Source organism: Oncorhynchus mykiss, chromosome 11, assembly GCF_013265735.2.
Source record: "Oncorhynchus mykiss isolate Arlee chromosome 11, USDA_OmykA_1.1, whole genome shotgun sequence".
In the NCBI taxonomy this organism is placed as follows: Eukaryota; Metazoa; Chordata; class Actinopteri; order Salmoniformes; family Salmonidae; genus Oncorhynchus; species Oncorhynchus mykiss.
In genome coordinates this window covers 64926373-64941280 of record NC_048575.1, presented here as the reverse complement: position 1 = coordinate 64941280, position 14908 = coordinate 64926373, and the positions used below count along the sequence as shown (strand labels likewise).

The window sequence follows — 14908 nt, the reverse complement described above, 5'->3', positions numbered from 1 at the left end:
ACTCCCCTGCTACCTATTCCCTATACACGCCCCTGCTACCTATTCCCTATACACTCCCCTGCTGCTTATTCCCTATACACTCCCCTGCTACCTATTCCCTATACACTCCCCTGCTACCTAGTCCCTATACACTCCCCTGCTACCTAGTCCCTATACACTCCCCTGCTACCTATTCCCTATACACTCCCCTGCTACCTATTCCCTATAGACTCCCCTGCTACCTATTCCCTATACGCTCCCCTGCTACCTATTCCCTATATACTCCCCTGCTGCTTATTCCCTATACACTCCCCTGCTACCTATTCCCTATACACTCCCCTGCTACCTATTCCCTATTCACTCCCCTGCTGCTTATTCCCTATACACTCCCCTGCTGCTTATTCCCTATACACTCCCCTGCTGCCTATTCCCTATACACTCCCCTGCTGCCTATTCCCTATACACTCCCCTGCTACCTATTCCCTATACACTCCCCTGCTGCTTATTTCCTATACACTCCCCTGCTACCTATTCCCTATACACTCCCCTGCTACCTATTCCCTATACACTCCCCTGCTGCTTATTACCTATACACTCCCCTGCTACCTATTCCCTATACACTCCCCTGCTGCTTATTACCTATACACTCCCCTGCTACCTATTCCCTATACACTCCCCTGCTACCTATTCCCTATACACTCCCCTGCTGCCTATTCCCTATACACTCCCCTGCTGCCTATTCCCTATACACTCCCCTGCTGCTTATTTCCTATACACTCCCCTGCTACCTATTCCCTATACACTCCCCTGCTACCTATTCCCTATACACTCCCCTGCTGCTTATTACCTATACACTCCCCTGCTACCTATTCCATATACACTCCCCTGCTGCTTATTCCCTATACACTCCCCTGCTGCTTATTCCCTATACACTCCCTTGCTGCTTATTCCCTATACACTCCCCTGCTGCTTATTACCTATACACTCCCCTGCTGCTTATTCCCTATACACTCCCCTGCTACCTATTCCCTATACACTCCCCTGCTACCTATTCCCTATACACTCCCCTGCTACCTATTCCCTACACACTCCCCTGCTGCTTATTCCCTATACACTCCCCTGCTGCTTATTCCCTATACACTCCCCTGCTGCTTATTCCCTATACACTCCCTTGCTGCTTATTCCCTATACACTCCCCTGCTGCGTGAGTCAAGCCACGTAAACACACACGCATACATGCACACAAACATGCATGCATGCATGAGCTCACACGCAGGTATGCACACACACACACACACACACACAGCACATCCACTACTCAGCTTCTGGGAGAGAGGGAGGGTGCTCAGCAGCTCTATGAATGTTGGATTACAGTAGAGAACAAGGAATGAACACCTGTTTAGTAGTTGTTTGCCCACAAATCTCTGTTCACTACTGTCTATGAATGGAAAATATATGAGACAAATGCACTCCACGATCATCTACCTTTTCAGTTATGTGTTTGCTAGAGGGTGCAGGCCTATATTCAGGAGGAAAAAGAGAAAAGGGAAGCACTACCGTTTGGTTAGTTCCACGTCAACCCTTCCCTGCCTGAATAGAACTGGCCTTGGTTTTGGGGACAGCACAAATCCGTTAAAAAAAGCATGTGGATGACCATAAAAAACGGTCTATTTTTAAAGCTCCAATTATATTTAATTGTAGAAAAACATGCCCAGTATGGGGCACGCTGTAAACTGATCACACATTGTGACGGTGCTGTTTTCATAGAGGCCTCGCTCTAGCAACTAAAGCATATGGTCAGGCCTGGGATGGAAAGAAAGAGGGAGGAGAGAGAGAGAGAGTGAAAGAGCGAGTGAAAGAAAACGAGAAAGAAAGAGCAAGCGAGAGAGAGAGAGAGAGACACAGAGAAGGAAGGAAAGAGGGAAGGAGAGGGGAAAGAGAAGGAGAGAGCAGGGGAGAAAGAGAGAGAAGAGAATAGACCAATAGAGAGAGAGGTGGAGAGATAAAGAGAAAGACAGGGAGATATAGGGGAGGGGTTTTCCTCTGTTCCCCTGTCTTGCGGTGGGAGGTTATTTTTATCTGGGCACAGCCATCCCTCTTCCCACACAGACTTCTCAGTCAGAGTGACCATACATACAGTAGACTACAGAGAGATATTCCACTACACCTTCATGTGCTGTACACATCTTCTCCTCTATATTCAACAAGAAAAAACAAGTGAAACAACATCTGTTCTTCACAGACATTCACTTCCATCCTGCCATTTTCTGTGAAAGCACCATAAGATGTTATTACCACTTATAGTTAGTCACAACACATAATTCATTATAAGCGTTTTATAATGCATTACAGAGCACATGGTACATGATACACATATGTGCAGTGCCTTCAGAAAGTACTCATACCCCTGACGTATACCACATTTTGTTGTGTTACAGCCGGAATTCAAAATTGATTATTTTTTTTACTTTTTTTTCTCTCACCCATCTACACACAATACCATAATGACAAAGTGCAAACATGTTTTTAGAAATGTTTGCAAATTAATTGAAAATTATATACAGAAATATCTAATTTACATAAATGTTCACCACCGAGTCAATACTTTGTAGAAGCACCTTTGGCAGGGAGTATTTCTGGGTAAGTTTATGAGATTTCCACACCTGTTTTGTCAATTATTATTTTAAAAAATTATTCAAGTGCTGTTAAATTGGTTGTTGATCATTGCTTGACAACCCTTTTCAGTTCTTGCCATAGATTTTCAAGTAATTTTAAATCAAAACTGTAACTAGACCACTCATGAACATTCACTCTCTTGGTAAGCAACTCCAGCATAGATTTGTGTTTTGGGTTATTGTCTAGCTGAAAGGTGAATTCATCTCCCAGTGTCTGGTGGAAAGCAGACTGAACCAGGTTGTCCTCTAGGATTCTGGAATATTTTTTATTCTGTACTAGCTTCCTTCTTTTCACTCTGTCAATTAGGTTAGTATTGTGGAGTAACTACAATGTTGTTGATCCATCCTAAGTTTTCTCCTATCACAGCCATTAAACTCTGTAACTGTTTTAAAGTCACCATTGGCCTCATGGTGAAACCCCTGAGCGGTTTCCTTCCTCTCCGGCAACTGAGTTAGAAAGGACGCCTGTATCTATGTAGTGACTGGGTGTATTGATACACCATCCAAAGTGTAATTAATAACTTCACCATGCTCAAAGGGATATTCAATGTCTGCTTTTTTTTACCCATCTACCAATAGGTGCCCTTCTTTGTGAGGCATTGGAAAACCATCCTGGTCTTTGTGGTTGAATCTGTGTTTGAAATTCACTGCTCGTGGGATGGAAACCGTCGTAATTATGAGACCAAGGCGCAGCGTGAGTAGAGTTCCACATAATTTTTATAAACCAAAACTCACTGAACAAAAACAACAACCAAACGAAACGTGAAGCTACTGTTGTGCACTCAGGCAACTAAATTTTAGACAAGATCCCACAACACAAATGAGGAAAATGGCTACCTAAATATGATCCCCAATCAAAGACAACGATAAACAGCTGTCTCTGTTTATCGGGCCAACAAAGACATACAAAAACCCCTAGACATACAAAAACCCTAGACATACAAAAACTAGAGTACCCACTCTAGTCACACCCTGACCTAACCAAAATATATAGAAAAACAGAGATATCTAAGGTCAGGGCGTGACAGCTCGACTGAGGGACCTAACACATAATTGTATGTGTGGAGGAACAGAGGTAGTCATTCAAAAAATCATGTTAAACATTTTTATTGCACAGTCCATGTAACTTATTATGTGACTTGTTAAGCAGATTTTTACTCATGGACTTATTTAGGTTTGCCATAACCAAGGGGTTGAATACTTATTGACTCAAGACATTTCAGCATTTCATTTTTTATTAATTTGTAATCATTTCAAAAACATAATTCCACTTTGACATGATGGGGTATTGTGTGTATTCCAGTGACCAAAAATCGCAATGGAATCCATTTTAAATTCAGCCTCTAACACAACAAAATGTGGAAAAAGTCAAAGGGTATGAAAACTTTCTGAAGGCACTCTATATACTTCATACAAAGTGTTACCAAAGCATTCTTGAGCTAGTCCCATGGGAAAACTATGTGTTGTTCAAATCGTCCACTCCTAAAGGTTGCCTCCTGACGTGTAAACTGCTATTTGCCCTCTCAGTTTCACATGTACAAAGCAAAAAAAGCCTATCTCAGATCCCATTCCCCACATTCCTGCTGAATGCGTGTCAGGTCAAACCAATCCTGTTGAGATTAGTGGTGTGATGTGGCCGGAGAGAGACACACCTCAACTCAACTTCAGTGACATTTAACAAGTCATGGCGAATGTTTAACACAGCATATTCCTATTGAGCTTGAGCCATATACTGTTTAAACCATATACAGGGGTGTTTTTCGAAATACCGACGGTATGATTTTCAATATAGTGGAGCTGTGAGGGTGCTTGCTATGAGGGTGCTAAGTATAACTATAAGAAATCTAAGATGAGAAAAATAAGTTATATCCAGCTCAGAGCTCCAGCTATGCATTTGGTTTGCTAACTTGCTAGCTAAGTGGTTAGATGTCAAGATCAAGCTTCTTGGTTACAGCAGAGACATTGAATTCCCTCCTGGATCAAGATCCCTGTTGCCTTTTTTCCATCTTCGCAATAGCGTCCCTTGTGTGCACATTCGGTTTTACCATATACCCCGGTATGGTACTGAAACGGTATGACGGTATGGAAATCTGGATACCACCCAACCGTAATTCCTATAACACTAGCCTGGTTTAGTCCATGTTACCAACAACACTCTCTTAGTTCTCTCTCTCTCTGTCTCTTAGATAGAGAATGCAGGACATGAATCAATAATGCCTCAGCCCACAACATCACAATGCCCTAACAGAGAATACACCCGAGCAATTAATTTGTCATTCAAATGTAGCTAGTGTTGACTTATTTACAGCTGAGGAGCTATAGCTAGTGTTGACTTATTTACAGCTGAGGAGCTGTAGCTAGTGTTGGACTTATTTACAGCTGAGGAGCTATAGCTAGTGTTGACTTATTTACAGCTGAGGAGCTATAGCTAGTGTTGACTTATTTACAGCTGAGGAGCTGTAGCTAGTGTTGGACTTATTTACAGCTGAGGAGCTGTAGCTAGTGTTGGTCTGTAGAACTCACCAGTGTTGTATAATACGGGTGTGACGTTTCAACAGAATTGAGATTGTTAAAACCATTTAAAAAATGTACATCACAGTGCAGTTATTACAAAACTACCATTAACAGGTTCCGATCATCATCATAAAGGAAACATTTAAATTAAACAAATACCTAACGCTGCAATGCTGTAAGTAGGAGGAGATATGCATCTTTCAAATCATTTGCCAAGAATGTAAAGCGCTCTGCCTGTCATCATCGTTAAAAGTTGGGAAAATGGCAGAGTGAGACAGGGAAGTCCTGCATGGCATTACTTTGAGAAGTTAAATGAGAAGGTGATCAAATACAAACTTGTGAGGTTGAATTGAGCTACAGTGGCAGTGCAGGTGCAATGCTGAAAGACGCACTGTGACACACACCCCATTGTTGGCAGCAGCGCGATAAGGGTCGGAGTGAGAAAATCACAGCACCTGATTGCAGAAATGATTGCAGTTGAAATGCAGCCATTGTCAATGGAAGAGGATGTCGGCTTCAATACCCTAATGGTATATCTAGAACCAGACTACAAGACGCCATGTCGAAAAACCGTGAAGGCCCTGATGGAGAAATTGTACAATGATTGCTCTGTAAGGACAAAGTTCAAACTCTGAAAATGGCCTTTGTGGCATCGATAGGAGTCAGAAACTACAAAGTGTAAATAAATAGGAAAATTTGTCATGAAGTCAGTCTGGTCTAAAACAGAATTTAGAACCTCCGTGCATCACAACAGGTAAATGAAGGTTGGGTTTTGATTTGAAGATGTCCATTTGCCCTCTAACTTGGGGTGAACAGCTGCTGTGATTGCTCTCTATCCAATAGCATAGACAATTAGACAGGCCTGCCAATCAGCTCTGACTTTGTTTACATAAGACAATATGTCAAGCATTTTTGAACTTGAGAAATACTGCACCAAACACCTTAGTTAGATGTAAAATTGCACAACTAAAACATGCTCAGCAAAAACGTCAAAACGATTTACCTATCTCAGATTAATTCTGGGGTTTTTGAGAAAATTAAATAGGCTTCTGCGTCTACAGTGTCTCATGGGGGACAAACATCATTAACCAAACGCGGAATCGTTTAGGAAACACAACTCCAAGACTGAATTTTAGTTTCTTCTAATGAGCAACAGAAAAACAAATGTGCCAAACAGCATGTTCAGTGGCTCTTTAACAACAGGATGATTATGGACGACTATGAACACGCTGTCATGCATCACTGCAACGAGCCATCACATTGATGAGAAGTGGGGCATTAAGGACGTACTGACAACTGAGAACACGGAAGAGAGGCACACAACAGAGAACCTAAAATGGCATTAATACCATCGTTGCTGAGTGGGTGGAGGACAGCAGTAAGGTGAGCGCTGTCTGGTAGGGTTTCCACTAGTTACCACAGCCACAAACTCAAATTTGTTTAATCTTTTTGGTCTTAATTTTAGGCATAAGGTTGGCAGTGTGGTTAAGGTTAGGTTTCAATTGTGAAATCATTAAAAATACTAATGTTTAAACAATCAAAAAAAGGGCAGTCTACACGTTACATTTTTTTCTCCACTTGTCACATCCCTACTGTATAATACCGTAGTAGGTACATAGTATCGGTCTACAGTAACTTACCTCTGTTGATTCTTGATGTACAGTAGGCACTATGGTCTCTGGAACTCACCTGTGATGAGCTCGCGGACCTCCATGTCGTTGGTCTTCCTCAGCAGGCGGACAAGGGCGGGGATACCGTCACAGTTCTTGATGGCCACCTTGTTGTCGTGGTCCTTGCCGTAGGAGATGTTTCTCAGGGCTCCGCAGGCCTTGCGGTGGACCTCAGCCTTGGGATGGTCCAGCAGGCTTGCCAGCACCGGGATCCCCTTCAGCTGGCGCACATCTTTCTTGATCTTGTCGTTTTCGTAGCACAGGTGCTGCAGATACGCGGCGGCGTTAGACTTGACCGGGTCGATGGGGTGGCCCAGCATGGCTATGACCTCTTGCAGATCGGGGTCACGCCAACGCGGGTCCTTGCGGATGCTGTCGATGGAGGGCGAGCGGCGGCCAGCCAGGCGGTCCAGGCTGGCCATGCTTCCCCTCTCGGGCTGGGCCAGGGGGGCCGGGTACATGCCATGGATGTAGGGGTGTCGCTCGTCAATCATCTCCGCCTCGATGGGATCCTCGTAACCCCTATAATGAAGAGAGGGAAAAGGGGGGGGGTACGTTTGAGGAAAGATCATGTAACATAGTTCAGAGCATTTCATATATCTCTGTGAGGAGTTGTAGTTGTATGTTTTCAGTACATTTTCAGGACATTGGGATACAATTTAGTCTACGACTGCAAGGTTAACACCATCAATACTACTTCTACTACTACTAAAACAGATAGAGAGAGCATTTATTGGGATTTGTATAATAGAGGGATTTCAGGAGAAAGAGAAGGGGGGGATAAGAGTTGAGAAAGGCAAAGTGAGGTGAGAGTGATTGACTGATGGAGGGGAAAAGGAGATAGACACAGGGGTGAAGGAGCGGTGAAAAGACAGGAGCGAGAGAGGAAAAAAGAGGACAAAGACGGAGATGGGGGACAAACAAGGCTGGTCTGTTATTAACAGCTCTGTCAGAGGGCCGCTCCCATCGATAAGCGAAACAGGGGCCACTTCCATATTAACCGTCTCTGTCGGCTCACAGCGATGTTCTCTTTTACCTTTTTTAATAATGATGGGGGAGCTGGTGTTAGTGTTGGGTGAGGAGGAGGAGAGGGAGAGAGAGAAACATAGTGATAGTAGAGACAGAAAGAGCCAGGGAGAAGAGGAAAGGCGATTGAAAGAGGGAGAGAGAGAAAAAGAAAGAGGGAGCGAGTGAAAGAAAAACAGACATTCAGAAATAAAGAATTTAATTTGAAACAGCAAGCCAGACAAAATTAAATGGGGCTATTTATATAATAAATATGAATTTGGAGAGCAGAAATGATTAAATATTAAAGCATTAGACCACTCACTAAAGGCTTCAGTCACACAAAAGTTACACTTGAATCTGAACTGGTTCTCTAGCAGATTAGTAAGAATGTCTCAGCTAGGGTTGTTACGATGATCACATTACCGCTACACCGGCGGTCACGAGTCATGATGGCAGTCAAATTCCATGTGACTGTTTAGTCACATTAATTAGGCTTCTCTAAGCTCTGATGCTGCTGATGGTCATTAGTAGCATACCAAACTTGCTAACTATCTGGTACTCAGCACTCTATTGTCCCTCTAATCACTCTGACATCAATGCGAATGTAATCGAAAATCTAATCAATCTCTTAATGAGAGCCCATGAGCTCAAGTAGCGCAACATTTCTTTATGCTATGCAATTGAGGCCTCTATTAAAAAGAGGAGGATCCCATCAGCTTCCTATAGGCTAGGCCTACTATATTTATTTATCAACTTTCCTAATATTAAGCACATTGCTTCTCTTTACAACAGGATTATAGCTTACCTGACTGGCATGAAAATGAACCACGGGAAAAGCGTCCTCCAATCACTATTTAAGTACATAGATGACATGTATTTTTTTCCCCTGGACTGTTTAACCTGGAAGCCAGCCGAACCAATGTGTCGGAGGAAACACTGTTCAACTGATGACCAAAGTCAGCCTGCAGGCGCCCGGTCCGCCACAAGGAGTTGCTAGAGCACGATGAGCCAAGTAAAGCCCCCGGCGGCCAAACCCTCCCCTAACCTGGACGACACAGGGACAATTGTGCGCCTCCCTATGGTACTCCCAGTCACGACCTGTTGTGACACAGCCGCTGTGCTACTTGCTAGGTCCAGTCTTAAAGTTTGTATCACAACTAAAGTGGCCAAATAACTTCTTAAAATGAAGCACATTAATCAGCTTTACAAGGGGTGTAGAGTCTAACTGGCATACATACGCAGCACGTTTCAAGTTTGGAGAAGATAAGTTTCGCCATAGAAATGCACTTTGAGAATGGTGTTTTCCCGCTAATGGAACATTTGCGCTTATAGCTTACTGCCCGTGTCTGCCCATCTTGTTGGCTGATGAAAAGTAAATATGGAAAGTTTTTCCAATATCTACAATATGCAGCTTGGAATTGGATAAGGACGCGCACAGTTGCATCCCCGATGTGTCTGTCTTCACTTCTAGCCTGTGAGAAAGACCCGCGTGACGGAGAGCCATGTGAGTTAGAGGCGCTTTGGAGCATGCAGCCAGGCGAAGGGAATTATAATGATTATTTTCAGCCCAAGGGCACAACGGCCACTGGCCGCAAAAGGCATGGATTTTTTTAGAGGGCATTACAGCCCCAGAATGGTGATGCCGCCAGGAAATTCACGGCATTATGAAGTGCTTGTCAAATTGTGAATGAGAGACTGATGAAGTGTGTACAGCCTGCGCAAAAAAACAAAGCAGAGCTCATGCCTTTAATGCAACTTTTTTCAAATCATCATTAGAGTGTATTGGAATCAGTTTGCCCCGAAACAAAGAGTAGTAGATACAGCTCCTACAGAGCTGGAACCGTTCATTTACTTCTCCAGACAAAAAGGGCTCCATTGCAAAACTCATCTGGGACTAAATTCGTTAGCTTGATTTCTAGCAGCTTAGCTAGCAGCTGGTTAGCGGCTCTGTCAAGCAGGCTTCAACCTGTCTGTTAAGCGGGATTCCGAGACAAGAAATAACAGTCCAAGCTGTTAAAAGCTAACCGTGTCACGGAATCCATGTAAAAACAAGTTCAGTATTTATTTCTCTTTTTTTGTAAAAAACAACAAACCGAGTGTTTCCAGCATACAGTGTTCAGCTGCACACTCCCTGTGGCCAGGAGAGGAGAGGCAGCAGTAGAGAGAGAACCCAACCATACCCACAGGGAGGTTTCTGACCCAACACTGCCTCACCAAAGACTATGCTAATGCCCTGCCTGTCCTGGCTGCCTCCCTAAGACTGGGCCCAGGTTAGCTTAGTGCCAGAGCCATTAAGGGAGATGTATTCCATTTATATATACAGTATGATGGTGCTAAGCAGTTAGCTCTTCTGTGGTGAAGTGGGTCCCGAGGTAGGCCTACACGTCCCAGATGAGAGCCCCTCTATTCCACACAATCCCCTCCAGTCTCTCCCCTGTCTCCAGGCCCCTCCAGTAACCTTCCTCCCTAGCCCTCGTTGGTCTGTGATCAACACAATGCTCTCTGCTCATCAATTCTCAAGGAGGACTCATTGAAGGGGGAAAAAAGTGGAACTCTTCATTTCCATCTCAGAGTGGTGGAGGAGGAGGCGATCTCACGACTGACAGATCATTAGGGTTCTGAAGAATACTGTAGCCATGTTTCCCAACCCTGGTGCTCCAGTACCACCAACAGTACACATGTTTATTGTAACCCTGGTGCTCCAGTACCACCAACAGTACACATGTTTATTGTAACCCTGGTGCTCCAGTACCACCAACAGTACACATGTTTATTGTAACCCTGGTGCTCCAGTACCACCAACAGTACACCTGTTTATTGTAACCCTGGTGCTCCAGTACCACCAACAGTACACATGTTTATTGTAACCCTGGTGCTCCAGTATCCCCAACAGTACACCTGTTTATTGTAACCCTGGTGCTCCAGTAGCCCCAACAGTGCACATGTTTATTGTAACCCTGGTGCTCCAGTACCACCAACAGTACACATGTTTATTGTAACGCTGGTGCTCCAGTATCCCCAACAGTACACATGTTTATTGTAACCCTGGTGCTCCAGTACCACCAACAGTACACGTTTATAGTAATCCTGGTGCTCCAGTACCACCAACAGTACACATATTTTTTGTAATCCTGGTGCTCCAGTACCACCAACAGTACACATGTTTATTGTAACCCTGGTGCTCCAGTACCACCAACAGTACACATGTTTATTGTAACCCTGGTGCTCCAGTATCCCCAACAGTACACATGTTTATTGTAACCCTGGTGCTCCAGTATCCCCAACAGTACACATGTTTATTGTAACCCTGGTGCTCCAGTATCCCCAACAGTACACGTTTATTGTAACCCTGGTGCTCCAGTATCCCCAACAGTACACATGTTTATTGTTACCCTGGTGCTCTAGTATCCCCAACAGTACACATGTTTATTGTTACCCTGGTGCTCTAGTATCCCCAACAGTACACATGTTTATTGTTACCCTGGTGCTCTAGTATCCCCAACAGTACACATGTTTATTGTAATCCTGGTGCTCCAGTACCACCAACAGTACACATGTTTTAAGTATGTGTACTGTTGGGGGTACTGGAGGACCAGGGCTGGGAAATACTGCTGTAGCCAGGTATATCTAGATACTGAGGGGGTTAACATGACTTTCTTTGTTATCCATAAGTATTCATGGTGTTTTGAGAAACAAAAGATACATCCTAATGATTTTACTTGTTCCACACACTTAAGGGTAAGATAGTAACAGACAGAGGAAAATAACCATCGTCACACAACGTCACCATAATGGAACTATCCCAAGGGGGTTCCCTGTGTTTGGGGTAGGAACGATACTATGATACTAAGTTTAATTCCGCTAGCTCTGTTCTCTACTCTCCACTCTGACGTCTTTTCATCAGGAAAACAGGAGAGCTAGAGACAGGAAATGGGGCAGGGGAATCTAATTAGTGTTGCACACTATGCGCCACCCACTGTAGCCTCCCCTCCACCCCACCACCCAGAGAGGCTTGTTTATCATACTTCCATAACTGGCCAGTCATCTATGATGTACGGTGCAACAAAAAGGGGCGACAGCCCTAACTGAGTGCTGGTGGTTATGGAGCTAGCTCCAGCATTTACTTGAATTTTAATGATTTTTATGTTAATTATATCCTTTAAATTTCTCCCGGCTGCCCTAGTGCACGTTGCGAGGGGAGAATCTCATCATGGTATTGCTGTGTCTGGGGCACATTACTTTGTGGGTTTAAATGAGCCCCTCGGTAGCATATCAGCTTTTATGGCAACACGTTTTACATTTTACCACCAGTGAAATCAATACATGATGAACTGGGAGAAAAAGCTCCTACCCAAGCAGCAATGTAACTAGACACTAAATCCTTATATATTCAGTAGGCCGGGGTTGAGCTGATATTAAAGATAAAGTAAACCAACACCACAGGGAAGACAAGACCAGGGTCTGGAGAGACAAGCAGCTAAACACAAGACCAGGTCTGGAGAGACAAGCAGCTAAACACAAGACCAGGGTCTGGAGAGACAAGCAGCTAAACACAAGACCAGGGTCTGGAGAGACAAGCAGCTAAACACAAGACCAGGGTCTGGAGAGACAAGCAGCTAAACACAAGACCAGGGTCTGGAGAGACAAGCAGCTAAACACAAGACCAGGGTCTGGAGAGACAAGCAGCTAAACACAAGACCAGGGTCTGGAGAGACAAGCAGCTAAACACAAGACCAGGGTCTGGAGAGACAAGCAGCTAAACACAAGGCCAGGGTCTGAAGAGACAAGCCACTAAACACAAGGCCAGGGTCTGGAGAGACAAGCAGCTAAACACAAGACCAGGGTCTGGAGAGACAAGCAGCTAAACACAAGGCCAGAGTCTGGAGAGACAAGCAGCTAAACACAAGACCAGGGTCTGGAGAGACAAGCAGCTAAACACAAGGCCAGGGTCTGGAGAGACAACCAGCTAAACACAAGGACAGGGTCTGGAGAGACAAGCAGCTAAACACAAGACCAGGGTCTGGAGAGACAAGCAGCTAAACACAAGACCAGGGTCTGGTTAGACAAGCAGCTAAACACAAGGCCAAGGTCTGGAGAGACAAGCAGCTAAACACAAGGCCAGGGTCTGGAGAGACAAGCAGCTAAACACAAGACCAGGGTCTGGAGAGACAAGCAGCTAAACACAAGGCCAAGGTCTGGAGAGACAAGCAGCTAAACACAAGGCCAGGGTCTGGAGAGACAAGCAGCTAAACACAAGACCAGGGTTTGGAGAGACAAGCAGCTAAACACAAGGCCAGGGTCTGGAGAGACAAGCAGCTGCATTGAAATGTGAGCCACAAGCAGACTAAGCTGAAAGACACCAAATGCCAAGAAAAGTCTATGTTTCTAAGGCATTAGTGTGGTTTTGGTCTTGTGGTACGAGGTTAGGTTTAGTTATCATGGCCTAATTGCAAGGGTAGCCTTGATCAGACAGCTTCTGAAATAGTTGTCTCCTTCTTCAGCTTCAAAAATGACCTTACTGCTACTTCCTTGAAGGGTGTTGGTTGAGGACATCTCAATGGAATGGTATAGTCCAGTCTACCTTCACCACCTCCTTTTTCTCACAGAATGGTTCCTTCCAGTCTAAGGAATGTACAGTGGAACCATTCCAGGAACCAGGAGGGTTGAGGGTGGACTGGAACGTGAAGCACCACAAACCTCAAGCTCTGCCTTCAGCCCTGGTAATGAGGAAGGCCCCAGAGCTAGGAGCTCTGCTCTGATTAAGCCCCAGTCATTAAGGCTAGGCTGGAACAGGCCTGCCTGCTACAGTGAGGTTTTGGTCTGGAGAGCCTCTCAGCTAGCCTGGCTAAACCAGTCTGAGCCCTGTGCTCACCATTGAGAGAAGCATTCAGTCTAGTTGAACCAGGCTAACCATAGCTGCATGATAGATGGAAAAAGGCTGTGAGTGAGTAGAGGTTATACAGTACCAAGCATTCCTTTGTGAACATCCTGTCTGTCTGGTCTAACCACACATTCATAAATACAGTTGGGGGATTCAAATGCTAACAGAAATAGAAGATGACGAGCCAAATCAACACTGCTGTGAATAAACCTCAGAAACAGAGAGTTATAGAGGGCATTACCAAATGATGTCTTCATTGCTATCAGATACATGCGCATACATCAACCGTCACACTCTTACACACACTGAGAATCAGTGTACAGTTGGGGTTGAACTGGAACTCATTTAAGATACACCTGATGCCGGGGTTGGTAAACGGGGTGCGGGCTGAGTGATGGGAATGTCAGCATTTGCATTTAAATTGGCACCATTGTGTTGATATAGGTGGGGTTTAATCACAGGATGTGAAAGGCCCTTGCCGCCTCAAAGCTACAGCTACCGCCGGCACCGCCGTCAGGCATAATGCTCACAGGATGATTACAGAAGCAGCTCACACTCATGTTAATGGAGCTGCTAAAGTGAGTGAGTGCGATAGAGAGAGAAAGGAGAGAGAGTGTGTAGGAGTGACAGCCAGCACAGTGAAAAAGGCTTCAGGGACATCCGTCTTATTCTTTCCCTGTCATCTTCTGTCAATTATGTAGATCAAATCTCTATTCCTGTGGTCTCTGACCCTCTCCAATCCCTAAGGAGACAAACCTCAAAGGATTAGCAGTGGAGACATATTGTGTTCATCTCTGTTTGGAGGAACATTTCCACATGATTATGAGGTCAGTGACTATCCAGTATACACACATGTGAGCAATAAGTGATTTCTGATTCACAAGAGGCATGGCTACAAAACATCAGAAACATGCTCCTGTTGTATTCTAACTGCTTATGCTCTCATTATCTGTTTGTTTCTTACTTCAATGAAAAGAAACATTGAAGAAACACTGTTCAGAACTTAGTTTCCCCATCATTGGGCAACTTCTTGTGACAAACTTCTAATAAGACAGAAGAAAGATATCTGTCTCATGCTAAAAGCTATGCACTTCTAGTCTTGGCAGGCTCTCAGCGGAGTACGGGTCTCTCTCTCTCTCTCTCTCTCTCTCGCTCATGTGACATGTCCCCTCTCCATTAAG

General features: G+C 44.5%; 1 protein-coding gene across 17 annotated transcripts in view; it reads right to left on the bottom strand.

The window, feature by feature from the left end:
- arvcfb (ARVCF delta catenin family member b) overlaps positions 1 to 14908 on the bottom strand; it is a 309144-nt gene that overhangs the window by 71359 nt on the left and 222877 nt on the right. For all 17 annotated transcript variants that reach the window (XM_036936118.1, XM_036936125.1, XM_036936123.1 and 14 more), the window contains one exon: positions 6858 to 7360. In XM_036936118.1, coding sequence (XP_036792013.1) covers positions 6858 to 7360 — 503 coding nt within the window. The remainder of the gene's footprint in view (positions 1 to 6857; positions 7361 to 14908) is intronic.